At 44.5% G+C, this 25671-nt stretch overlaps 2 protein-coding genes across 2 annotated transcripts in view; both read right to left on the bottom strand.

Moving 5' to 3' along the window:
• The window catches only part of RAB11B (RAB11B, member RAS oncogene family), a 35734-nt gene extending 29220 nt beyond the window's left edge, over positions 1 to 6514 (bottom strand). The window contains exon 1 of the mRNA XM_074205032.1: positions 6320 to 6514. Coding sequence (XP_074061133.1) covers positions 6320 to 6359 — 40 coding nt within the window. The 5' untranslated portion in view covers positions 6360 to 6514. The remainder of the gene's footprint in view (positions 1 to 6319) is intronic.
• Positions 6515 to 6986: 472 nt separating this feature from the next.
• On the bottom strand, positions 6987 to 19688 carry ANGPTL4 (angiopoietin like 4). The gene is made up of 7 exons (XM_074205031.1): positions 19037 to 19688; positions 18555 to 18665; positions 18271 to 18388; positions 15598 to 15711; positions 11887 to 11982; positions 11299 to 11574; positions 6987 to 9928 (listed from the first exon to the last, which is right to left on the bottom strand). Exons 1-7 carry the CDS (start codon positions 19505 to 19507, stop codon positions 9750 to 9752), a joined length of 1365 nt encoding a protein of 454 aa, XP_074061132.1. The 5' UTR covers positions 19508 to 19688; the 3' UTR covers positions 6987 to 9749.
• Positions 19689 to 25671: the final 5983 nt, after the last annotated feature.

Genomic DNA, 25671 nt, shown 5'->3' with positions numbered 1-25671 from the left:
ATTTTCCACCCCTATCACCATAACTCACAAAGACTAGCTTCTAAATTACAGAGAGATTGTAATCTGGGACATGAGTATATCTATCCCCACCCCCAAAGTCAAGCTTTAGGTGGAAGGGATGGCTCCAGGGAGGCTAAGTCAGCAAGCAGATCTACTCCCTACAATCCCTACCTCAGCATCTTGGGGGGCTTCACTCAGCCACACAATCCCCAAATCTCAGATTTGAAAATACCCCTTTTGTGACATCTTGATTTTTTTAACTTTCTTCCCCACTAACTTCAGTTTGTAAGAATATTCTAACTGGAACATGCCTTGCTTGGTTGTCATACTGTTGATACCTTTCTTTTTATAAACTCTAAATATGCTGACCTTCAATCATGTCAGAACCACTTTAGATAGTACATCATATGCCCATCTCCTTCCCCCTCATTAGAACTGGTTTCTCTTTGGGTGTCTGTTCCTGAGTGCTTTTTCATCACTCCTGAGCTAGTTACCCCTATGGAATTTTGGCTCATGGATCTTATCTATCCTCCCTCTGAATTCTTTGAAATATGCTTACCTAAGTACTAGGGTGTCTCTCCCCACTCCTTTGCAGAGAGGAAGGGAGTCTACAGGTGTGGAAGGGTGCATATCATATCAATTTTTTTCACTGTATTGATTGATTTTGCTTTCCCTTGTAATAAGAGATGGTTCTCTGGGAGAGGCACAAGGAGAAATCTAGGTAATGTAAAAAGATATTTTAAAACTCCCCAATCCTAAGGTATCAGTCAGACTAACCCCAGCTCTCAGCTCCTTCTCTGCCAAGTATTCTTAGATGGAGCAGGCACTTCCTTCTCCCCTAACACCCCCTGCCAAAAATTTCCATTATTTTTACAACAGCAACTAGGTTTCTTTCCCCTTCGTGAGATTCAGACCTAGAATACATTTTTCCTCTTGCTGGTTCTTTTGCTTTTCTGAAATTAACATCATGACTAGTCTCCTTTTAAAAGAAAGAACACCTAAGTCAAGGTCCAGATAAAAATTCCCCCTCTGACTCTTGGATTTGATGATGTGATTCAAGTTTATCAATCTTATATAATACGTCTACTCCACACACCTTTGGTACCCATCTTCTAACTTTAGAATAAGGTAGACCCTTGTAACTACATTCCAATCAGGTCTCATCCCACCAAATATGAGGTCAAATTTGTCTATCCCTAGTGCATCTTTGGGCAAAAGACCAGCATCTTTAAACCTTACTCAGGGCTTGCAGAAACATGTGAATATCTAAAAATCAGTCTCTAAAGCAGATTACTACTTTGTGGATTTAAATTTCCGTACCTGTAAAACTCCTTAGGGTGCTCATCATTCTAACATTTTGAAACTTTAATCTAAAATCCACATGGATATTTCAGATACTTTTCTTTTAAGAGGTAAAATGATATTCATATTTTCAATATGAAGAAGGTGGAATTGCAATTTAAATATTTTGCAAAAGTCTCAAATTATTATCTCCACAGCTCCTGTCCGGCTAAACCTGTCTAGACCACCACTGTTCACAAGGATTACCCTCTTGGGAAACCTAGGCTTCCTTTAAGACCCAGTTCAGATGCCCAGTACTTACTGTTTCTCCCAGATTTTTAATGCTTTTTCTTCTTAATACTCTCTCCCTTTTGAAATTTGTATTAAAAGATTACATAAAATTTTGTATTAACTTATCTACCACTCCCCAACTCTTCCTGCTCTAAAAGATTAGATATTTTTTAAGGGCTGAGATTTTTTTCCATTAGAATAACTTTAGCACCCTGACCTGTGCCTAGAACCCACAGGCACCTCATGTTTTTTGAATTGAAATTCTATTGCACTGTCAATATCACACAGTATAGCTGCATTTACTAATGATTATTATCAATCAGTCAAGAAATTAATTTTGAATAATCCACTAATACACACTAAGAACTGTATCAAAGATATATAAATGGGGGGCACAGTTGCTGGAGTAGATAAGACAGGGTCCCAGACCTAAAGCTGCTGTCAATGTCATATCCTTCTCCAGACCCATTTAGTTCCTTACACAGAAGAAGTGCTGGGCATTTGCTGAAAGGGGTGAAGCAGAGGTCCCCCAAGTTACAAAGACTTAATTTTTTTAATTCAGAATTGAATAAACCCCAAATGAAATGTGCATTTCCACATTCATTGTAGACCTGCAAACCACTATTCCATAAAGTCTGCTTTTCTTTTTTTAAAGTATATAACAACTTCATGTAACTTTTAAAAGTTGTCTTTTCTAAATGTTCTGCTTTCTTCTAATTTTTTTTTGGGGGGGAAGGAGGAAGTGATCATTTAATCCTTACCTTCCTTTTCTTCCCACTTTCCCTAATCAAAAAGTAAGAGAAGTAATATCTTCAAAATAAAGTCACAGTCAAGCAAAATTGCCAGACATGTTCCATTCATTTGAATTACCCTCAATTTAATCTAAAAAAAATCAGATTTGAATTTTGGGGGGGTTTTTTGGCAAGGCAATGGGGTTAAGTGACTTGCCCAAAGTAACACAACTAGGTTAAGTGTCTGAGGCCAAATTTGAACTCAAGTCCTCCTGATTCCAGGGCTGGTGCTCCTATCCACTGTGCCACCTAGCTGCCCCCAGATTTGAATTTTAACTGGAATTCAGCCACTAAAAGAATAGTGAGACTACAAAATAGAAGAAACACAAAATCAGATAATTCAGAAAAACTATAACCAAGTAGAATTTGATCAAGAGGAAACCCTATCTACAAAGTGAGCAAGAGAGATGGGTCTGGAAATTCTTCTGATCCATCCCCCTACCAATTATGGAGGAGCTAATCCTTTCCTTGCTTCTCAAGAATTAAAGAAAAAAACAGTCCCTCGTTTTCAGGTGTGCTATCAAGAGGTGATTTCTGCCATTTTGGAGTTTTCTGACCTAATAAAAAAGGTCCTATTTGTATAGCACTTTTGAGACTCTATAATCTCCTTTGATCCTTGAAATAACTATGCCAAGTACTATAAATGTTATTGTTTTTACATTTTTACAGTTGGGGAATATAGGCTCAAAGGTTAAGTTTTGCCAGATGTCACACAACTATCCCTTCCAAGAGCTGAACCCTCACCTTTTATTCCAGTGCTCTTTCCATACCACACTCTAAGAAAAGTGTCAATAGACCCATCCAAACCATAACTGGCCCTCTGATACTTGAATTTCAGAACTCTTTTCCATTTTGTCTTTCACTCTGGGCCCCAGCACAATTCTCCACACTCGCCCACCCTGGCATCCCAGCTTTACCCATCATGGTCATCCTCAATTCCCCCCACATATTCCCCCTCCATTGCCTGTGTTTCTCATTACTATCTTCACAATGTCTTCTTTATTAGTCCCCTTCTTTATTCACACAGTCAAAAGCCCTATTTTAATTCTTTATCATCCCTCACCCTAGACTATTCCAAAAGTCTCTCCTCTCTACTATAGACTCCACTCAGTTACTAAGTCTTAGTAGCTGAGGTGTAGATGGAAAGCAACATAAGTCAGGGTCCCAGGACTAAAACTGCTGATGTCATATCCTTCTCCTGATCCAGAAAGTTCCTTCTGTAATGCTGGAAGGGGGAGATATAATGCTGGGTACTTGCTGAAGGGTCTAAGTTAGATAAATTTTTTTTCAAAATTTAATAAACTCCAAATGAAATGTGCATCTCCAGATCTACTGTAGAGCAAAGGAGAGGGTTTCTAACTAAGATTATAAAGTCTTCTGCTTGGCATTTCTATCTATTCAGAACCAGGTCCCTTCCTATCTGCGCTATCTTCTTATGCTTTACTCTCCCCTAAGCATCCTACAAACTAGCTACAGTAGCCTATTTGTAGGTAATTAAACATGCCTCCCGGTCCCTTTCTCCTGGCTTCTAGCCATGCTTGGTGGAATGCTCTAGCCTTTCATTTTTGCTTCTTAGTTTCCAGGGCTTCCTCCAAGATGCAGCATCTTCTGCAGGCCTTTCTGTCTCCTCAGATGGATGCCTATCCCTTGGACCTGTATCTATTATATAAATATGGCTCGTTCCCCCCTCCCCTCCATCCATTAGAGTACCCCTTGGCAGGAACTACTTTTATATTTCTTTGTATCCTTAGAGCCAGCCTCACACAGTGCCTGGAAGGTAAGTTAAGTGCTTAAAAAATGTTTTGTTAGACAGCTTTGTTGTCTAAAAGACACCCTTAATTGCTTTTTCATCACTGACAGCTGTTCCTGACAGAATATACACCTTTTGGTGAGAGGAGGGCAGAATAACAGGATCCATGAAAACCAAGGGACACACAGAAGGAAAGTTGAAGATAGTGGGAGTGTAGACTGTAAGTCAGGAAAGAGCAATCTTTGGGCATGGGCTCAACTAAACAATCAGGTATCTGAAATCGGTGCTAGGCAAGGCAGGGCTTTTTAGCACCTCACATACAAGGTTTTTCAAAGTCTTAGTAAAGTTTTAAACTATTAAAGTGTAATACTTTGGGACATTTTGTATACTAACTTCATGGCAACATATATTGAGTTTTTCAGTGATTTTAGTAAAGAAATCTAGAAGTGTGTGATCAAATTCTTTTTAAAAACTTATTTCTAAATCATTGTTACTGAGAAAATTTGGGGAAAATCAGATTATGTTTTTTTCTAAAATTTTTCATTTTAATTCTAGCATAAACAGATTACTTTGAGAGAATCTTATAAATAAAAGGCTTTAAAAGTAACTGAAATTTCAGTACCAGGAGACAGAAGAGTTTGTTGAGCAGGGCATCTCAAGTCAGCTGTGAAATTCCACTGGGGGTCTCTAGGAGTTTGAGTATTAAGAGAGTGTTGGAAAACTAGAGTCATGACAGGGTGAAGGGCAAAAGAAGTATTACTAAGGCAAAGGAGCAGAGCTTGGGAAGATCTGAGGACCAGGTAGAGCATAGGGAACAAAGATTTAGAATAGACTAATATAGTAGTCAATCAGTCTTAGGCACAAGAAGAAAAGGAGATTACACATCATGGATTTAACTGGAACAGTCTCAGATGAAAGAAAACCAGGGAATAAATATTTTTTGACAAACAGTCCCAAAGTACTGGACCCAGGGATAAGAAAAGCAGAAATCTGTCATGTCTACCTAGTACCTCTTTGCTGACACCCTTGGGAACTTCCAGTTTGCCCGGCTAGCTACTCAGTAGTAAGAATTTCTTTTTAGAAGATCTAAATCCTAGCTCTCTGGCTTCAAGAAAGGAAGCTTGCTGGGGTTTCTCCTTTTCAAATCAGTCATAATTAGAACCTAGCTTTCAGGTCAAGGAGTTCTGAGACTATCTGAGAAGTAAAGGTGGTGGAAGGAAGGATCCTGTTCATTTGGGGTTACTCCACTCTAATCCCCTTGATTCTTTTGGCTCAGAAGTTTGTCTTTTATTTAAAGTCGAGGGTTGCTCAAACTTCGGCGGGATAAATAAATCACTCCACCTTTCCTTTATCCTCAGCCCTAATAGTCTCGTTTCCATCCTGTGAACTTTAGTCCTCCCTGCCTTTCCCATTTCTGACACAATTGCTCCCCCTCCATTCAACTTCCCAGTCCTTCCGTGCCCCTCAAATGCCCAGTGCCCCAAGCCTCTTGTCTCCCCACACCCCAAGACTCTGCTCTCCTTTTCCATCTCCCTCCCTCCCTCCATTCTCTCATTTTTCTCCCCCCTCTCCGCTTTTCCTTCCAGGATATCCTCTCCATTCCCTGTCCTCCACACCTGTCCCTAGCCCTCTTTTCCTCCCTGGGGCCCCGAGAGTCTTCTCCAACATCCCCTACCCATTTGCGGGTTCTTCTCAGCGCTGGGGCCCGTCGGGCTTCGCCCGCTTGCCGGAGTCGGCCCCCTTCCCGTCTGCTCCTGCGGGCATCCCGGGGGGGCCCCCCAACCCTCCGACCCCTACACGATTTTCTGCCGCCGGGTCCCCGCCCCCTTCCTTCCCGGGCTCCCTCCTCGGCTCCCAGGAGCATCAGCACTAGGGTCCCCAGCCGGGGTCCATGCCGGCCGCGCCCCGCCCCCTCCGGTTCAGAGGTCGCCAGCCCCCTCCCCAGGAAGCGCCGCCTTCCCCTCCCCCACCGCCTAGCCGGGCCCCGCCACCCCCCGCACTAACGGCCAGGGCTCGCCGCCGCCTCCGGGCCGGGCCCCCGTGTCGGCTCCCGCTCGGCCCCGGTCCAGGCCTCGGCTCTGGTTCCGCCAGGGCCCCGCGGAGGTCCCCGGCTAGCCGGGCCGACAGCGAAGCCGAGGCTGAGGCCCCAGGCGGCGCCGGGGCCGGGCTCCCCGAAAGGCCCGCCCTCCCACTCGGTCCCCGGCACCTTTGAACAGGTAGTCGTACTCGTCGTCCCGGGTCCCCATTGTCTCGGCTCTTCCGGCGGGATCGGGCCCGTCTCCGCAGCCCCACCACAGACACCCGACTGGGGGGCGGAGCCCGACCGGCCGCCGAACGACAGTTTCCCCGGCCTATTGGCCTCGGGGCGGGGGCGCGACTGACACCGTGGTGAGCCTATCAGAACCAGACGCTAGTGTGGGTCCAACCCCCGCCCCCCGCTTCCACCTACCGCGGGCCTGAAACCGACGGAAGGGGAGAGGAGGGGATTACTGACGTGACAGCAATATCGACCTATAGAAAACGGGTCCAAGAGAAAAGAGGCAGGATCCAGCAACGGAAGGAAACTGATGGTCCCTTCAGCCAATGAAAAGCAGAAGGAAAAGTTTACGCGAGGAAAGGGGCGTAGGCCATGGGGAGAACTGAGGCTGGAAGGGGAGGAGCCTGGGAAGGGGAAATGACCTATTAGGCCGGAGACCTGAGGAGGGGACGGTCCCTTGACACCGGGCGCAAAGTCCTCAGGAGAACTTTGACGTCACTTATTCTGGCAGGCAAAGAGGACTGGCCGGGCGAGCGCCCCTCCCCCTCCCCTTGCTGACCGCCAGCCCTGAGACCACCCAGGCTGCCGACCGCGCCCTCAGAATCCCACCCCGAGGACCCCTTGGCGGACCACTCCATCACCCTGCAGCCTGACGCGGGTTCAGACACACCCCTCGCTGATCGTCACCCCAGAAACCCACCGGGCGCTGTCCAACACCCCAGGGCCTTACTGCTCACCCATCCCAGAAACCCTCCGCCCCCTTAGACCAGGATGATGACATGGTGATGGCCTTCGTCCTTTGGGGAGGTGATGTCAGGACAAGCACACGAATTGGATTTGAGTTGGGGGCGCTGGGCTAAATCACCAGCCTCACTTTCTCCAGAGTCATCTGGATCCAGTGGCCAGATAGGAATCAGGACATCTAGAGATGGCTTTGGATATGAGCTGGTCAGGGTTAAATGACTTGGCCAAGGTCACACAGCTAGTGTCAAGTATCTTGAGTCTGGATTTGAACTGAGGACCTCCTGACTCCAGGGCTGGTGCCCTATCCATTGCACCACCTTGCTGCCCATATACTTTCCTAGTCACTCCCCCTGACTACCATCTCTCACATCCACCAGTCATTTCTTCACACAAACACCCCACTGCTATCAACCACCCCTCATACTTACCTGGCCATCCTGATATACCCCACCTCAGACCCACTGGTCACTCAGCCCCTGGCCACTCATTGTCATGTCCCCTCTTTCATGATTTCGATTTCAGAGACCCACCTGCTAGTATATTAGGCGACAGTCAGTGAGGGTCATGACATGATTAAGTGTCTGGTGGGGCCGAGAGGTGGCACCGTGTGGTAGAGATCAAGCACATAAATTAGACGATAGAGACAATGTGGAAGTGGTAAGAGGCTAGATTTGAAGTCAGGCACCTTGTCCTCTACCTCTCTGGGCCTCAGTTTCCTCATCCATAAAATGGGGCAAGGGGAGTGTTTGGACCTCAAAGGTCTCATCTGACTTTAAATTTCTGATGCAGCTAACTATCAAAAAATGAAACCAAAATAATCACACTGCCATTGCAGAGACCTGCCTAGTCACCATTTACCATTAACAGGGATAGACTCCACTCTTAAATCTGGCATGGGCAGTCAAGTGGTTCAGTAAATAGAGGGCTGGACCTGGACTATGGAAAGCCTGAGTTCAAATCTAGACTGACATTGATGAGCTGTGTGACCTAGGAAAATCACTTAATGTGCCTGCCTCAGTTTCCTCACTTATAAATCTGAGACAATGATAGCACCTATGGCTGTCATGAGGAAAAAATGGAATATTTGAAAAGCATCTTTCAAACCTTAAAGCTCTATATGTATCACCTATCATTATTGCTTGCCTAAAACTTCATTGTCTCCTACCTCTGGGGAAATCATTGAAAGAGGAATAAGAAGTCTACCTAAAATCGAGTTGTCTATGTCATGTATTTGGTTGAGAGCCTGCATCCCAAGACCTCGGTCTAGTACACCAATAAAGGAGACTAAAAAGGAATTAAGACTTTCCTTCCCACCTTCCTCAGATCAGCAGGTCTAAAGTGATGAGCAACAGAGTCACCAGGTAAGTCAGTAAGGGATGGGGACAGGGAGGACAGGCTGACCTTGCCTTATGATGTTTTCTGGAGCCTGAAAAGACTACAGCTAACGCCAACCTGGTTAACAAGGGTTATCTTTTCCTGCCCCGCTGTGCTTCCAGTTGCTGACTTGCATAATGGAGTTGAGTACCCACAAAGACCTTGAACAGGGCCTAGAACATATTTAATCAAGACTTGTTGGTTGACTTCTCAAAAACTGAAATGCATCCAAAGAACACAAAATGGACTCAAATCCAAGCTATATGAGGACTGGTTAAAAGACTTAGGGATATTTTGACTGGATTAGATTTAGGTACATTGGGTGGGGGGGGGATGATGATGATGATGGTAAAAAGGAAAGAAGTAGTTTAAGAACTGTGATTCGAAAATAGATTATTCTGTATGGTCTTGGATAGAAGGCAAATTTCAGATTACTATAAAGAACACCCTCACTAGCAGAGCTGTGAGGTCTCTTTGGGATAAAATGGCAAATTCTCCAACTCTGAGCATTTCCAAGGAACAACTAAGTAAATACTTCTGGAGGTTGCATTAGTGATTCCTGTTTGGACTGGATGAATTGAGTGCCCTTTCAATCCTGAAATTCTTTCATTTCTTTTATTACAAACAAATCTGAGGAGCCTGGTAATCCCAGCCAGGCCCCATGTCTAACATAGATAGTAAAACTTTTTACAAGACAGTTATTTACAAATAACCCTGACCCCTCATTAAGCCCCAAGTGGGCTTTGAAATAGAAACACTCTGAGGTCATCAACCCCCAGTTCTTGGTCCCATCATTCAGTCCAGTCAATATGACTGAAAATAGCTAGGTCAGACTCCTAGTCAGCCACGAGCCCAGAACTTGGGCTTCTTTCCCACTACTCCCAAAGTCAGGTAAGCCAGCCCCTCCATTTCACTTGTGCATAAAACTCTTCTGGAGAGGGAAAGCCCCTGCCCGTTAGCACTGTTGGTACCATAGATTTACCCTTAAGAGGACAATAGATTAAAGAAGGGAGGGGAAGGAATAAAAAATGTCTCTTCAAGGGGGAAGGGCTAGATTCCAAGGCTGGACCTGGATCCTCTCAATGAAGTACCTTTTTCAGTCTTGATCCTTTCCCAGCAGCATATGTTCCAGGGAACCTGTTGTCACCGTGATGCTAGGAAAGGGGAGAGTGAGAGAATTCTCCCTTTGCATTTATGTTGAGTCTTTGGCTCATTGAGCACTGGCTCCTTTCTGTTAGCCTGCAAGGTTCTCAGAACAAGGCTAGGAGGTGACACCCTCTGTGGGCTGAATTAGCATGGTGGTGGCCTGTAGAGGGTAGTAGCGTCCACGCCAAGTCTTCCAAAAGATGCCCTGCTTCCTCTGGTGCCGTTGCCGGGGAAGGGAATGAAAATACTTTCCATTGAGGTTGGTATGGCCACAAGTACTGAACCACCAGCCTCCTGAAAAAAAAATTAAACAAGGACAGCAGGGTTAGGAATTGAGTGAGGAAGGTAGAAATACAAGGGTACAGGTCTGCTAGAGGGCTAATCTGTCGGATTGCAGTTAGAGCTCAAGAAGGTAGTCATGATATAATGGGAGAAAAAATACTGATTCAGAAAATACTAGACTGTCAGTCAGAAGCCCCAAGTTCTGTGACCTTTTGCCTCTTTCTGGTCCTCCATTTCATCATCTGAAAATGAGCAAACTCCAGATCTAGTGCTACATTCAAATCCTGGTTCTGTTACTTATTACCTGTATGATCCTAGGAGAGTTCCTTAATTTCTCTAAACCTGTTTCCTCATCAGTAAAATGGTGGGGGTGGGAGCAGATGAAAAGTTTAGAACCAGAAAGGTAGAGGTCATCTATAGTTTAACCCCCTCATTTTCAGATGAGGAAAAGGGAGACCAGAGAATTTATATGATTTTCCCAAGGTTGCACAGGAAATAAAAGGCAGAGCCATAATTTGAACTCAGGTTCTCTGACTTCAGATTCAGTGCTCCTTCCATTGTCTATACCACAGGGACCACCAAACACTTTTCCAATTCTAATGACCAAGACCTATGGCACAGTGTATTAGCCCTGGATTTGGAGTCTAAGGGCTGAACCTCAAATACTAGCTCTGCTACTTATTGGCTGTTCAATCTTGGGCAATTCACATCACTTCTCTTGGCCTTAGTTTCCCCATCTGCAAAATGAGAGATAGGACTAGATGACTTTTAATATTCCATCTTATTCTAAATCTATGATCCTATGATAAAGCAGACAGTAAAATGAGCTGGAGAAGAAAATGGCAAAGTCAAGAAAACCTCAAATAGGATCATAATGAGTCAAGAATGACTGAAACAACTAAACAACATTCTTATACAACATCCACATGGTGGGGCGGGGAGTTTGATTACAGATAGGAGATTAGGGATAGGTATGAAGCTGTGTAGGATTAAACTATATGTTTATAGCTAGGAACTGAGTATGGGTTTCATGACTTTCAAGTGGCATTTTAAGATTAGAGTGAACCTTAAATTCAGGATTTTGGCTAAGAAATTGCTTATTAAAATTGATGTTTTAATTCAGGATAAGGTTTAAAGCTCAGATATGAGCCATATTTTAGTCATGGATAGGAGTTGAGGATTTGTGGATAGGGCAACAAATGGGATCATTAATTCAAATATTGGTTAAGTGACTATGATGTATAAAATTCTGCTCTAGGTACTGTATTTAAGAGTCAGGAATGCTTTATTATAAAAGTTATTTGAGGCTGGGATTAGAAAATCTGGTTAAAGTAAGAGAATTGAGATTGAAATTAGGGTTAGTTTGGAGATTGCTTACTTACCAGAGAGGTTCTGGGCACAGTTCAGATCTGTTCTGAGGTCATGATCACGATCCCAAGTAGAGAAAGGTAAAGATAGTCCATCTTCTGTGGCTGGACCCAGTTCTCCAGCAACTGGTCCTGTGAGCTTCAGACTATAGGCTGTATCCTCCCCTCCCAAGTGGAAGGGGATCTGGACAGATTGGACATTGCCTTCCCAATCTAATAGCTGTACACTAAGACGACTTCCTCGGTCTCCAGTGATATGATGTACCTTCTCCAGACCAAGCCAAAATTCCCCTGAATTCAGAAGCAAGCACTCAGCACGGGGACAAATACCAGAAAATGCATATAGGCTACTTCCTTGGTTCTACAGCATTATCAATCCCAGAATATATGCAGAGAGGGTAGAGAAATGTATGGGAAAAGGAGAAAAACACCAAGAAACTTCTGGGACCCCCATTAGAAAAGGCCTAGCCTAGCACTAAGGGTTTATCTCATGTTGTCTTATAGACAATCTATTTCTTCTCCCTATTCCCACCCCACCCCCTCCCCACTTCACTTGGGTGATTTATTCCTTGGATCTCAATTTTGTCCCCTGGAAATACCTACCATTAGGGTCTCCAAAGCCTGACTTGTAGGCCTCCCAGGGTTGATGAAAATCTACTGAGCCATTAAGACGTCTCTGGATTATGGTCCAGCCACCCTCTGCCAAAAAAAAAGTGTGGTTACTAGGATTCACCCACATTAATAAAGAACGGATATACCACAACTAGCTTAGGAAACCCAAAACTTCCCAAACACCTCTACCAGAAATCATAAGATCATAGGATATGAATGTTGCAAAGGATTTAGAGACTAGATTTAACCTCTTCATTTTACAGATGAGGAAAAATGAGACCAAGGAATAGTTAGTGATTGAGTCTCCAAGGCTGAATAGAGAGTAAATGGCAGCACCACAGTCAACCCTCAGGCTCCCAACTACAAATATGGTGCCTTTCCTACTATACCAAAAGGTCTCAGTTTATGCTTTATTGTCAAAATAATTTCCCTAAAAGCCTAGGTCTCACTATTTCACTCTTCCTTTACTTATTAATCTCTAGGGGATAAAATAAAAACTCCTCTATCTGGCACTGAGAACTCTTCACAACCTGGCCTCTTCCTAGTTTTCCAGTCTTCTTACAGATTATTCTTTATCACACACTCTATGGCATAGATGTCCTGGCTTATTTGTTGACCCTTACACCTCCTTCTTCAGTGCCTTTGCTCTGGGTATGCCCTATACTAGACATACTCCTCCCTCCTCACCCCGGACTCTTAGAATCCCTGGCTTCCTAGGCTACCCATTTCATGACAGCTGAATGACTCAAGCTTCAGAATTGGACAGAGTCAATATAGAAATAAGTTTTGTTGAACTATACAAATTCGTTACAATCAGGCAGTCAATTTTCCTTTATTAACTACCTTCTACATGTCAGACATAATGCCAAGTTCTGGGAATACAAAGAGAGGCAAAAAGCAGTCCCTCCTCTTCCAGACCTTACAGTCTAATGAGGGAGACAACATGCAAATAACTATGTACAAATGAGATATGGAGGCAAAGAGGTAGAGAGGACTAAAATATTTCAGGCAAGGAGGAGAGCAGTGTAACCATTTGGAGTCAGACAATGGACAGTATATGGGAAGAACAGCAAAATCCACAGGCACTAGATTGAAGAGTAAGTGCAAAGGACTAAGGTGTAAGAAATCTGGAAAGTTAGAAAAGGGTCAAGTTATAAAGGGTTCTAAAAGCCCAAGAGAAAATTTTCTATTTGGTCCTGGTGATAGGAAACCATTGGAATTTATTTAATGGGAGAGGTGATGATATAGTTAGGCCTGTATTTCAGGAAGCTCAATTGACAGTTTACTGGAGGGTGTATTAGAGTGGAGTGGAAAGAGATTTATGGGATGGAGACCAAGCAGATGACTATGGATCAGGTGTGAGGGGAGGAGAGTCTGCACCAGGAGGAGTGTAGTGTCAGAGGAGAGGAGGTATATTTGAGATAGGATGAAAGCAGAAACAAAAGGTCTTGATGACATAATGGATGGGGGGGTGGTTTGAGGTGTCAATGATTATACCCTAGGTTGTGAATTTGAGTGACTGGAATAATGATGGTACTCTCTACAATTATAGGGAAGTTTGGACCATGGGAGGGTTTAAAAGAACGGGTAATTGAGTTCAATTTTGGATATGAGGAGTTTAAGAAGTCTACAAGTCTACATCTGTTTCAAGATAGAGATTAGGATGGGACAAGTATATAAAAAATCATCTGCAAAGAGATAATTGAAACCATGGAAGCTGACAAGTTCATCAAATGAAATAAGAGAGGAAGAAGAGAAAGAGATCCAAGATAGAACTTCTGGAGACCTTTTCAGTTAATGGTAAATGAAGAAGATCCTACAATAGGGACAAAAAAGGAATGGTCAGACAGTAGGACAAGAACCAGAAGACAGCAGTCTATGAGAACTTGGAATGAGGGAATAATGAGAAGAGGCTTATAGACAATGCTGAAGCTGGAGACAAGTCAAAAAAGCTGAGAAAAGGCTGTTAGATTTGGCATTTAAGAGATTAGTAACTAATAATTAGTAATCAACAATATTTACTTTGGAGACAGTAATTCCAGTTGAATGATGAGGTCAGAAGACAGGCTTCAGAGAAATAAGAAGAGGAAAGGAAATGGAGGCACTTTTTGAGGATTGCCTTCTTGAGTGGTCTAGCACAAAAGGAAGGAAGGACAGAGGATGATCACTATCAGGGATGAAACAACATGGGGGAGGGATTTTTCCCCATCATCCCATTATCAGCATGGGGAGAAAGAGGGAGAGGAAAAGGGGGAAAATGAGTTAGGGTTGCCCCCCCAAAAAAAAGGTTACTGAAGCATTTTTTTAAAGATGAACAATGGCAACTGGGTAGTACAGTACATAGATCACTGACCCTGGAATCAAAAGGACTTGAGTTCAAATTTGGCCTCAGATACAGGCTAGTTGTGTGACCCTAGGCAAATCACTTAACTCTGCTTCCAAAAGAAGAAAAGATGAACAGAAAAGAATAGAAAAAAGACCAGTAGGAGTTTTGAAAGTTACATGTTAGATTTATTATATACTTAATAAAAGCAAACTCTACAAAATGAAGAATCATGGTATCATGTCTAATCCCCCTTTTCAATCTTCCTGAGTGTAACACCCTGATATTAATGGAAATGCTTATTTTATTTGATGTTAAAGTTCAGAAGGAAAAAAAATTTAATAGTTGTCTTCTGAAGGTTTTTCCTGATTCCTGTAAGCAGCTTATGTTTTCCCTACCCTATAGTTACCTATCGATAGTTTTGTATCTATAACTTATGTATCACATATTTTTGTCATATCTAAATATATATACATATGAATACAGATACACACACATATATATTTATATATATTATATATATATATATATATATATATATATACACACACACACACATATATGTTGTCTTCTCCACAATATTCTAAATGCCTTGAAGGCCTGGGTTTTCATTTTTAGACTTTGTATCCCTAGCATCTAGCACAGGAATAGAGTGACATAGTAGGTACTTAATAATGATTATGGGGGCAGTTAGCTGGCACAGTGGATGGAGCACCAGCCCTGGAGTCAGGAGTACCTGAGTTCAAATCTGGCCTCAGACACTTAATAATACTTAATAATTGCCTAGCTATGTGTCCTATGGCACATAGCTTAAACCCCATTGCTTTAAAAAAAAATAATGATTATTGATTGATTGAAAGAAGTATAGCAGAATGGATCAAAAAAATGTACAGCCTCAAATGTATAGCTTGTCACCTATATTATTATTTTGGAAGCTAAGATTTTACAGCTATATTAGACAATATAGATTACAGAAACTTCTCAGTAACAGATGGAGCCTAGGGCTCTCTAGACATGTACTACACTAGAGAGTTAGGCAACGGGAAAGGACTCAGTTTCTGATATCCCTCAAGCTCTCTGACATCTTAAACCCTTCCTAACTACTTTCAAATCAGACTCCATGGTAACACTTCTCTGAGCTTAAAAATGAAAAGACAACAGAATTCATCTTGCTAGGGGAATGCCAGCAGGCTGAGTGGAAGACCTTTTCTTCTAAGTGGCATTAGAATGTGACCTTCTTGAGGACAAGTACCACATTTTCTCTGATCTAGGTATTCTTAGCTCTTAGCACCATACCTAGTTCATAGTAAACACTTAAAATGCATATTGAGTGACAGTCAAGGCCCCTTCCTCTACTAGATTTACCCCTTCCCCCATACCTGGGGTCATTTTGCAGTTCACCAGGAAGGGGGAAGAACCTTGGGGTTGAATTTGGAAAAGTCCACTCTGACGTTCTCCACCCAGAAAAAGTTGATGGCAATCCTGGGGTAGCTCTGTAAGAGAAAGAGATAGACAAGGAGATTAGAGAAAAGAGCTGCAGTTGGTCCTTAATCTTCTCCCTAGGCAATCAGGTGTATCTACAGAAGAAATAAATATCTCCATCTGTATGTGTGTGTATGTGTGTGTGTACATGAATACATATGGGAGATAGGTTGAAGGTTAATTCCAAAACTCTGAAGGATGACTTCTTGCCTGGGTCATAATTAGGTCTTCCCACTAAGCTGAGGACAATAAGCCATGGATCTCTGCCTCTCCTCCTTTTTCCCTCCCCTCTAACCAAATACACACATATTCTTTGTCTGGGAATGTGGGCAGAAAGGCAGAGTCAGATTTTTTTTTCTTTCCTAGGGCCCATTTACCTAACTAAGGAATGATTCATATCAGATCCTTCCCAGACAGGATGGTTTAACGTGGGAGAGAGGACATGAGGGCCCCAGGGCCTGAAGTGTGTGATAGGTGGGTGTAAAGACAAACTTAGCCAACTTTATGAATTTTCCTTAAGTGTCCTGGACCCAGGCCCCATCTACCCTTAATTCCTTAAGGGTAGAAGTGACCCTATTGGAATCACCCCACAACCCTTCTGGGGTTGGGGCTTATTTTTTTCTTCCATATCCCTTAGTAGGGTCCCAATAGGGTGAAGGTGGTTAGGCATAGAGGGTATATTAGAAGGAAAGACCCTGTGAAGACAGAATCAGGCAGGCCCAGGGAGTAGGGGAAAGGTCAGGAGGGGGATGGGACTGGAAGGGCTGAAGTTATTGAAGGATAGTGTCTAGAGGGGGAGGAAGAGTGTTTAGGACTTAAGAGGGATAGGAGGACATTTCCTGGCTGTTCCCCTTTACCCTACTTTCCTCTCTTCCAATCCCAGTGGCTCACAGCCAAACTCCCAATCTGGCCTTGATTACAACCAGAATGTCTCCAACAAGCTCTGAACTCTCCCCTACTTGGCACCTATTCTAGGAGAAACAGGACCCTGTCTCCCCAGGCTCTCCCTGTTTCCTTCCCTCCCTTACCCCCATTCCTCCTCCTCCTGTTCCCCTGACTAAGTAGACTAAGTAGCCTGGGCAAACAATTCTTAAGAGAGCCACCCCCTCCTTCAACCTCAGTTTCCACTATTAGATTTTTCCCAGGAACTCTTGGTTCTCCCAATCAAGGAATATCTGGGGACAGGAGAAACCCAAGACCCTAGGAACAGTGGTTTAGATCTGCCTCCTTGGTCTACCAGCAGCAGCCTTGGCTCCAATAGACCAAGATAGGGATGGACAAACCAATAGGTGACAACCGGGTCAGCAGGAAGTCACCAAGAATTGCCCCTGGCTAAATGAAAGGAGAGGCAACTTTCTCTCAATTGGATATCAGCCTTGAGGCACATGCATGAGAGAAGAAAATAGTGTTTGTGACAAATGGCTCTAAGAGTGTGTGTGTGTGTGAGTGAGAGAGAGAGAGAGAGAGAGAATTTATGAGACTGTTGAGAACCCTGAGGATAATAATCTTCTAGCTTAAGTGGTGTCTCTTATTTCTTCTCCTTCCCATCCATAAAGGAGCTTATGCTAGATAAGTCTTCCTAGGATATGATCATGTCCCTCAAAACTTGCAATGGTTTCCTTTTACATCAATCTGAACTTAGCATGGCAATCAGTAGGTCTCACATTCCCCTCTTTTCTACTCCAGGCTCTAGTCATTTCTCCTTAAAACTCCTGGAACCCCAAGTGAATACACAAAGCATTTCACTTGTTCCATTTCAATGGTCTGAAATGTCCTTGACTTCTCCCCATTGATCCAAGTGATCCAGCTTCCTTTAAGATCTCATCCAAAAAAGACCTCCCGGATTAATCAGTTTACTGAACACTTCAACTTGCATTCAACAAACATCTGTATTGCTGGAATCACACTGATCCTTTCTCTTCTTCCCTAGTTGTTCTGTAAGTGTGTCTGCTCTATAAGACACTTGGGTCAGAGTCAAAGCATGACTCTGGACACATAATGGGTCCTCAGTACGAAGCTAGCTTAGTGGAAATAAGAGATGTGAAATTCCTACTGGGGTTAAATATACTTTCTTAGAGGGAAAGGCAGGTTTTTTTCCCTCGATTAGCAGGAAAGGCTGGAAGCAGCTATGTAAGTGGGACAGAACTAGGCAAGAATCAAGAGCAGGACTTTTTGGTGGGCATATTTACAGATCCTCGACAGTGGAGAGGTGGATGTTTTATAAGACTTATTCCCAACTCTATGTTAGCAAGACTTCCCAGAACTGATTGAAGGCAAGTCCAGAGGCTCATAATGTCCTTGGGGTTAGGGAGGCCTCTCCATCTTCTCTGCTTTTATCTTTGGTGGGTAACCAGGCTCTATCTAAGCTACTTCAGATAAATCACACCTATTAACTGAGACAATCACCTTTCTGCCCTACTGACTGTCACTCTAATTCTGACATTTCTTGTCAGTGCAAAGGGAAAAGCCACTGGCAGGGAAGAGAGGCGTGTGCATGTGTGAAAAGGAGAAGCTGAGACTGGGGCAGAGGAGGTGTAGGGTCTGGGTCATAGATGAGATCCAGGACTTACTGGGCTTATCACTGCTGTTGGGAACAGGATGGATGTGTCGAGTCATCTTCGGGGTGTTTTTCTTTCCCATAGGTTTTAGTGGTATCTGCCCCAGCTGAAAAGGAGCCAGGCCCTGGAGCTGCAAACAGAAGAGAAGAAGTTAATAGGTAGGTCCAAGATGAGAAGAAATGGATCAGCAAGCGAGGGAAGCTTCTCCATTCTGAGCAACAGATACTGAAGAGTCTCTGAGGGCTGCCTCCACCCTTTACCTGGTCCCTTGGCTTCTAATCTGATCAGGAGCCTACCTTTCTCTGTAATGTTTGAATCTTCAAGTTCTGCTTTTCCAGGTGCTGTTGTTGCTGCGTCACTTTCTGAAATAATTCCTCAATTCTGCTGTTCTGTGTCCGAAGCTGGGTCTGGGATCATGAAGAAAAGGGACAGACTCAGGGGGTCAGCTGGACAGAGAAAAATCTCCCTTGTGGTCTGAGGGCAAAAGGGATTCCTGGCCAGAGTGGATTTCAGGGGCAAGGCAGAAGGACCCCCCCGGGGAGCCCCCTGATGACAAGGGGATGAGGAGCATAGGACCTGGGGAGAGCAGATTGGAGGAGATGGAGAAGGTATTGAAGGAGTGAAAGAGGGGAATCTGAGGGGTAGAAGCAGCACCCGAGATTTAGAACTGGAAAAAAACACAAGCAGGCTAAAATGAAGCGCCCCCAAACCCTCGGGAGGATGGCTAGGGGACAGTCACCCAGGCTGGGGGAGGGAGCTACAGGGGAGCATCCCTTACCTGCAGGCTGCGCACAGCGGTCCAGGCGGCGCCCCCGGGGCTGCTGTCTGCTCCCTGGTCCTCGCTGCCTTCCAGCTGCTGCAGCTTGGGCTTCTGGTGGGCCAGCTGTTGGGGCTGCGAGGGGCCGTCGGGCTGCCCTGGGCTGCGCAGCTGGGGGCCTTCGGGGCTGTGGCGGGCGCGGCGCTGGGAGTCTTCGCAAGCCGGGTCGGCGGCTTGGAGCCGGCGGTAGATGTCGTTCACCTGGCCCTGCGTCCGCTCCACGTGCTCCCGAAGCCCGTGGCCGAGCTGCAGGAGCCCGTGAGCGATCACGTTCACCTCGTCCCACGAGGCGTACTTGGCCTGGGCCCCCGGACGGCCCTGGCCCTGGCCCTGGCCCTGGCCCTGGCCGTGGGGGGCGGCCGCTGCGCCCAGCAGCCCCGCCGTGGCGGCGCACAGCACCAGCGCGGCTCCGGTAGTTGGGGTGCAGCGCATTTTTCTGGGCTCCGCTGGGGCTGGGATGGAGGCTCGTTGGGGATTCCGCTCTGGCGGACTCTCAGGTGCGCTCGGAGCCCGTCCTGTCCCGCGGCTGGCCGCTCACTGAAGGAGCCCCATTTTATGAGCTGGGGCCTGGCCCTGGGGGCCGGGGGTGTGTCCTAGAGCGAGGCGGGGCTCAGGTTTCCAGCTTCAAAGGGACCCAGCCGAAGTCCCCCCTTCCCCCCCTCCCCCCCATACCCTGCCTCTTCTTGGAGATTGCTAGGGAGTCGCAGCTCCTCCCCCAGTTGAGATGTAGGGACTCCTGGCTATACCCCAGACCTCCTAGGAAGGCCGGGGGAACCAGGGAGCTAATGTTCCTCCACCCCTCGGAGAAGGCCTCCCCCCAGGGTGGAGATGGGAGATGCTTGGCATTGGCCTCCTCCTCCAGGCCCCGGGACTCAAATACCAGAGCTGTTTTCCTTTCCCCCATCCCACCCCCACCCCCCCACCTGGGCTGGCTCCTTCCTCCTAGCTTGGGAGGCAGATGTACACTTCTGGCAGCCCAGCTTAGTAGGGGAAAGGTCACCGCTGTCTGAGCCACACGTCAGGCACTGGGAGGGCCTACTCCATTTCCCCCCACAAAGCCGACACTTCCCAGCTAACTAGGGAAGTTTGAGGCAAGAACGAAGGGGCTGGAACTGGGGCTGAGTCAGCCCTAGCCTACGTGCCCCAGACCCTGTACCAGAACTCAAGGCCAAAGCCAAGGCCCACACTTGGGCCTTGATTTAATTCAAGCAACCTTTATCAAAGAGACCTACTATGTGCAGAACATGTAAAAAGCATCACATATTCCCGTATCTGATAATAGCAGACTTCACATTTCTGCAGTATTTACAAAGTGCTTTCTTAACAACAACCCTGAAGGGCTGGACCCATTTTACAATTAAAGAACTGAGTGGGGGAGGGATTAGATAACTTGCTGGGGATCTCACAACTATTAAATGGCAGGGCGGGTATTCAGACATCAAATCCACTAAAGGAAAGAACAGTAATTACATGCATATAGTGCTTTATGGTTTACAAACAATCATTCTTTGAGGGAATTATTACAAATTTTCATTTTATAGATAAGGAAAGTGAGTGCCAGAGAGGGGAGATAACTTGTCATGAGATATCACTGGCAAATCAGAGCTAAAGCTAGGGCTCCAGGATTCTCCAGACAACCAATTAACCAATTGATTGAGTCTAAGATTCTCTTACTTTACAGATAGTAAAACTGAGGTCCAGAGAATCAGTAATATATTTTGTCTTTGATGATAAATAGTGGCAGAAATACAATTAGATGATAAGTCTCTAAACCCAAGACTCTTCTTCAGTAAAAGAGTACCAATAAAAAGGGTGGAGTATGAATCTCCTGGAAAAGATTAGAAGTGAGGGGGGCTAGGTGTGGCAGTGGATAGAGCACCAGCCCTGGAATCAGGAGTACTTGGGTTCAAATCTGGTCTCAGACACTTAATTACCTAGCTATGTGGCCTTGGGCAAGCCACTTTAACCCCATTGCCTTGCAAAAAAACCTAAAAAAAAAAAGACTAGCAGGGAAAAGCAGTCAGTTCACAAAAAATCTGAAAAGGCAGAATGACTGAAAGCTGCTTAAACAATGGCTTGATTGAAGCTAAGTAAATGCCTTGGCTTGAATGGGTCATGGAAGCCAGAACTTGGTCATAGCATTGGTATATCTAATCCAAATTCTCTTTGTTTCAGAATCATCTGGGAAATGGGTACAGAGACCAATCATAAAGTATATCCGGAATACCCTGAAGTCATGCTCAGGAGTTTGTTTCTGGGAAAGACTCAGAAAATGCCCAAGTTTCATAAGAGAATAGGGAGGTGGAGAGTTGTGTTGTACCCCCCCACCCCCACCAGCCTTTATCTCCTGGGGCAGATTCATCAAATTCTTCACCCACAAACCTAGCTTAAGATCTCACCTCACATTTTGCCTGTTACTTTGGACCCAGGTTTTGTGCTAGGGTCCATCACAGTGTCTAGGATTGTGCCTGCTCACATCTGTTGTACATCTTTCCTTGCCTTGACTGCCTTCATTTCAGCTTTGTGCTCCAGTCTTTAGAAGCTTCAGAGTTGTGCCCTTTTGGCATTCTGCCCCCTCCTCCATTTCATGCCATGGCCTTAGTAGACTCCAGGGCTTTGCCCAGCCTGAGAGCTGTGGCACAATGACCTCATTTGTTTTTGGGATGAGGGAGGACATTGGATTCCCACCCACATGTTTTCCCAGCGACATTCTGTTGTCCTCCCTGTCCTGAGTCTGGGCCAAGGGGGAGGCCTGGCCTGGCCTGGTACTAGGGCCAGAGGAGAAGGCAGGGTGCCAGGAGCCACAGCTTCTGGCCTTGACTTCTTCCTCACCCACATCTTCCCAGCAATGGGTGAGAGTTCAACTTCAGAGTAACAGAGGGACTGTGAGGAAGATGTTGGGGATAGGAGAGTTTTGGGGAATAAAGAAATACCAGGAGAGGAGAATGTGAAGATGGGAGGTGGATTGGAGAATTATAGATCCAGAGCTAAAATGAATCTCAGAGGTCATCTACTCCAATCTCCTCATTTTGCAGATGAAAAATCTGATTGAGGACATGGATAGGACCAGCACAGAGGAAACCAAGGGTATGGGTTTCCACATTCTGAATGAGGGAGAATACGAGCAGAAAGTTTTCTTCATCCTTCTCTGTTTCTGGGAAGCCTTGAAGGCACCTTCCTTGGAAAGGTTCTGTAATGGTAACAACCCATTCTCTCCCTACTACCTTCTCCCCGATTCCAGAGTCTGGGAGTAAGAAAGATTTCTGGTAGGATCCAAATCAGGAATCCTTCAATCTTTATCCCTCTCCATCTTTTTCTTCCACCCCAGGTCCTGGCTCTCCATGGTTTCCTGAATGTTTTCTCTGTCTACACTCCTGCTGCTTCCTTGATACACATCCCTAGTTTGAGACAGAATAGCCCATAAATCCTCAATTTCCTGCCTCTTCAAGGGGCCCTTTGGCCCCCTCCTGCCTTGGTCCTGGCCATTCAGAATTCTCTCCCATTCCACTTACCTGTGCTTCTCCCTCTCAATGGAACATTTGGGGTAAACTCTTCTTAACCATGGCTGAACATTCCTGTCAAGACTCTGGTTATCTGCTAAAATGTCACCTTTATCATCTATCTCATTTTAAATAAAAAATTTTAAATCCTGATCCCAAAGCCCCATGATCCAGGAATTAATCAATCCATAAGTATTCATTAATAACTATATACTAGGTAATGTGTGAGGCACTGGGGGACCACACACACACACACACACCCACACACACACACACACACACAGACACACACAGACACTTACTAGTCCCTGCCCTCAAGGAGTTTGCAGTCTATCATAGCAAACAATATTACTCATAAATAGATATGAAATACATATAAAGTAAATACATGGTGGTCATAGGGAGTGAAATGTTGGTTTTAGAACCAAGAAAGCCTAGATTTAAGTCCTGCCTTCTATATATCTTGCCTGAGTGACCCTGAGTAAATCACTTAACCTCTATTTTTTTCTATTCTCTATTACTATAAGTTACAGGGTTTCATCAGAAGAGGAAATTGCTATACAAAAGCTCCCAACACCATTAAATCATAGGACTAAATTTAAAAATAGAAGGAAATTTTTTTAGAGGAGGGGGAAATAGAATCAGGGACTGGAAGGGACAGGACCAAGGGTAAAAGAAGAGTGGTCTGTCTTGGCAAGGAGAAGGGTCACCTCTTTATTTTAAAACAGAAATGAAGGAGGAGAAAATGAAGGGTGATTTCTAAGAGTTATGAGATTTAGCATTAGGGAAGAGAGCTTACAACAAATAACCTCTATGTTGTACCTTGAGGGAAGACCTTGTACAATCTATTAGCCTGCTTCCCTTTAAGGAATCTCTGTCCAACCACTGATGACTCTGCAAATAAGACTGGTTCAGTCCCCAAGAAGGTCAATCGGTCAGTTGTTAGCAAAGAAAAGTATATTCTTGAATCCTCTTACTTTCCCCATTCCAGGGATTCTGAACCCCCAGCTACCAATGTACAGACCCCTCAGCTGCCACTTCCTTACTCCCCTCCACCTCCTTCCATCCCCATCTCTGATGAAGAGATTACCCTACTCTTTACCAAGGCCTATGCCTCCACGTGCATCCTTAATCAAGTCCCCTCTTGTCTTCTCCAGTATTATCATTCCTATTCTTTTCCTATCTATTGGCTCCTCTGCTGCCTACAAGCATGCTCTTGTTTCCCCTCATCTTAAAGAATTCCACATTTGGTCCAATCATCCTTTCTGGCTTCCAATCTATACCTCTCTTCCCTTTCATGATTAAGGATAAAATCCCAGAGTAAACCATCCATACTAGTTGCCTTTACTTTCTTTCACCCTTCTTTTAATTCTCTGTGCTCTCACTTCTAAACTAACCTTTCAACCGAAACTGTCCTCTAGAAGACTGCCAAATCTGATGATTTTTTTTATTCCCATCTTTCTTAATATCTTGGCAACAATTGACATTGTTTTCACCTTCTCCTGGATATTCTCTTCTCTATAGGTTTTCATGACACCGCTCTCTCCTGGTTCTTCTACTTTTGTAAGTACTCCTCTATTTTCTTTGCTGGACCTTCATCCTGGGCATGCTCGCTAACCACGGATGTCCCCTAAGGCTTTGCTTTTTTCCCTCTATTTTGTTTCATTAGTAATCTCATAAATTCCCATGGGTTGAATTATCAACTATGTACTGATGAATGAGTACATACTACATTAAAGCCCTGTGTTAAGTGTGTAGGCTACAAATGAGAAAGTTCTTGATCCCAATTGCATTAAATTCACACTCTCACATGAAGGAAGCAACAGATTGAGTTTTCAGTCGTGAATCAAATGGAAAAGTCCCAAGGTCCTTAGAGTGAAGTGGCAAGGAAGATGATAGTACAGAGTCTTTAAAGCAATTTCTAGTAATAATCATTTTCATTTCTAATATTAAATCATTTAACTGTGTCAAGGTTAAGAATGCTATTTTCTGGGTCTTCAATAACTGTGATTGCTAAAGAGGAGGTAGGGTTTCAAGCACCAGATCACATTTCCATGATGGTTGTTTCACAGGCTGGTGTCTAGGCTGGAATAAAAACTGGTGGTGTGAAGGTTGCTGCCTCTCTAGGGGTTCCTGGTTTTACCTGTCCAAGAGGGTCAGTCGGTTAGCTGTTAGTGTTAAAAGTAACAAAGGAGGGAGCAGCTAGGTGACTCAGTGGACAGAGCACCCACTGACCCTGGAGTCAGGAGTACCGGAGTTCAAATCCGGCCTTAGACGCTTCATAATTACCTACCTGTGTGGCCTTGGGCAAGCCACTTAACCCCATTGCCTTACAAAAACTAAAAAAAAAAAGTTGCAAAGAAAATAGACATCTGTTCCTTTTAATGATTACTTGATAGATAAAGCTAGAAGCAAGATCTGTGGTCTTGAAGTACAGGGGGGAAAGGGCTGCTTTCCCCAAGACTCTTGGTTTATGGTCTTGGGGAAGGGGAGGGAACAAGAAGTTATTAAGCACCTATGAGAATGAGGCACAGTTCTAAGGTTTATAAATATTTATTTATAAATTTATTTATAAATATTATCTAGTTTGATTCTGGTTTAGCTCCATTGATATTCGAGAGAAGGTAATGATTGAAATGATTTGATTTGTTTGATACATCAGGTGTCCTGCTGCTTCAGCTAGGCAGGCTTGTCAAATCTATATATCTAGTCCCAGTCTCTGTCTTCAGCTACAATCACATATCACTATCTAACTTTTGAACATTTTGAACTGGATGTTCCACGGTCACCTCAAGTTCAACAAGTCCAAAACAACTCATTGTCTTTTCCCGTAAACTCTCCCTTCTCGAAATCTTCCTTGTCACTGCCAAGGGCACCACTTTCCTCCTAATATGTCAGGCTCACAATCGCATTGTTCTCTGCTCTTCCCTCTCAAGTATCCAACAATACCACATCACAATACCATTGCCAAATCTTGAATTTCCCTTATATGTCTCCTTCCTACAAACACAACTACTGTAGTTCAAACCATCATCTTTTTTTTTTGTAAGGCAAATGGGGTTAAGTGGCTTTCCCAAGGCCACACAGCTAAGTAAT

Source organism: Macrotis lagotis, chromosome X (assembly GCF_037893015.1).
Source record: "Macrotis lagotis isolate mMagLag1 chromosome X, bilby.v1.9.chrom.fasta, whole genome shotgun sequence".
Taxonomy (NCBI): Eukaryota; Metazoa; Chordata; class Mammalia; order Peramelemorphia; family Peramelidae; genus Macrotis; species Macrotis lagotis.
This window is presented reverse-complemented; position numbering and strand designations above follow the sequence as displayed.

Coding starts and splice junctions, on each gene's coding strand:
- ANGPTL4 (XM_074205031.1), bottom strand. CDS start 19,507: ATGCGCTGCACCCCAACTACCGGAGCCGCGCTGGTGCTGTGCGCCGCC. Junction 15,712..18,270: donor CAACAGCAGTGATAAGCCCA/GTAAGTCCTGGA, acceptor TTTCTCTTACAG/AGCTACCCCAGGATTGCCAT. Junction 11,575..11,886: donor AGGCTTTGGAGACCCTAATG/GTAGGTATTTCC, acceptor TTCTGAATTCAG/GGGAATTTTGGCTTGGTCTG.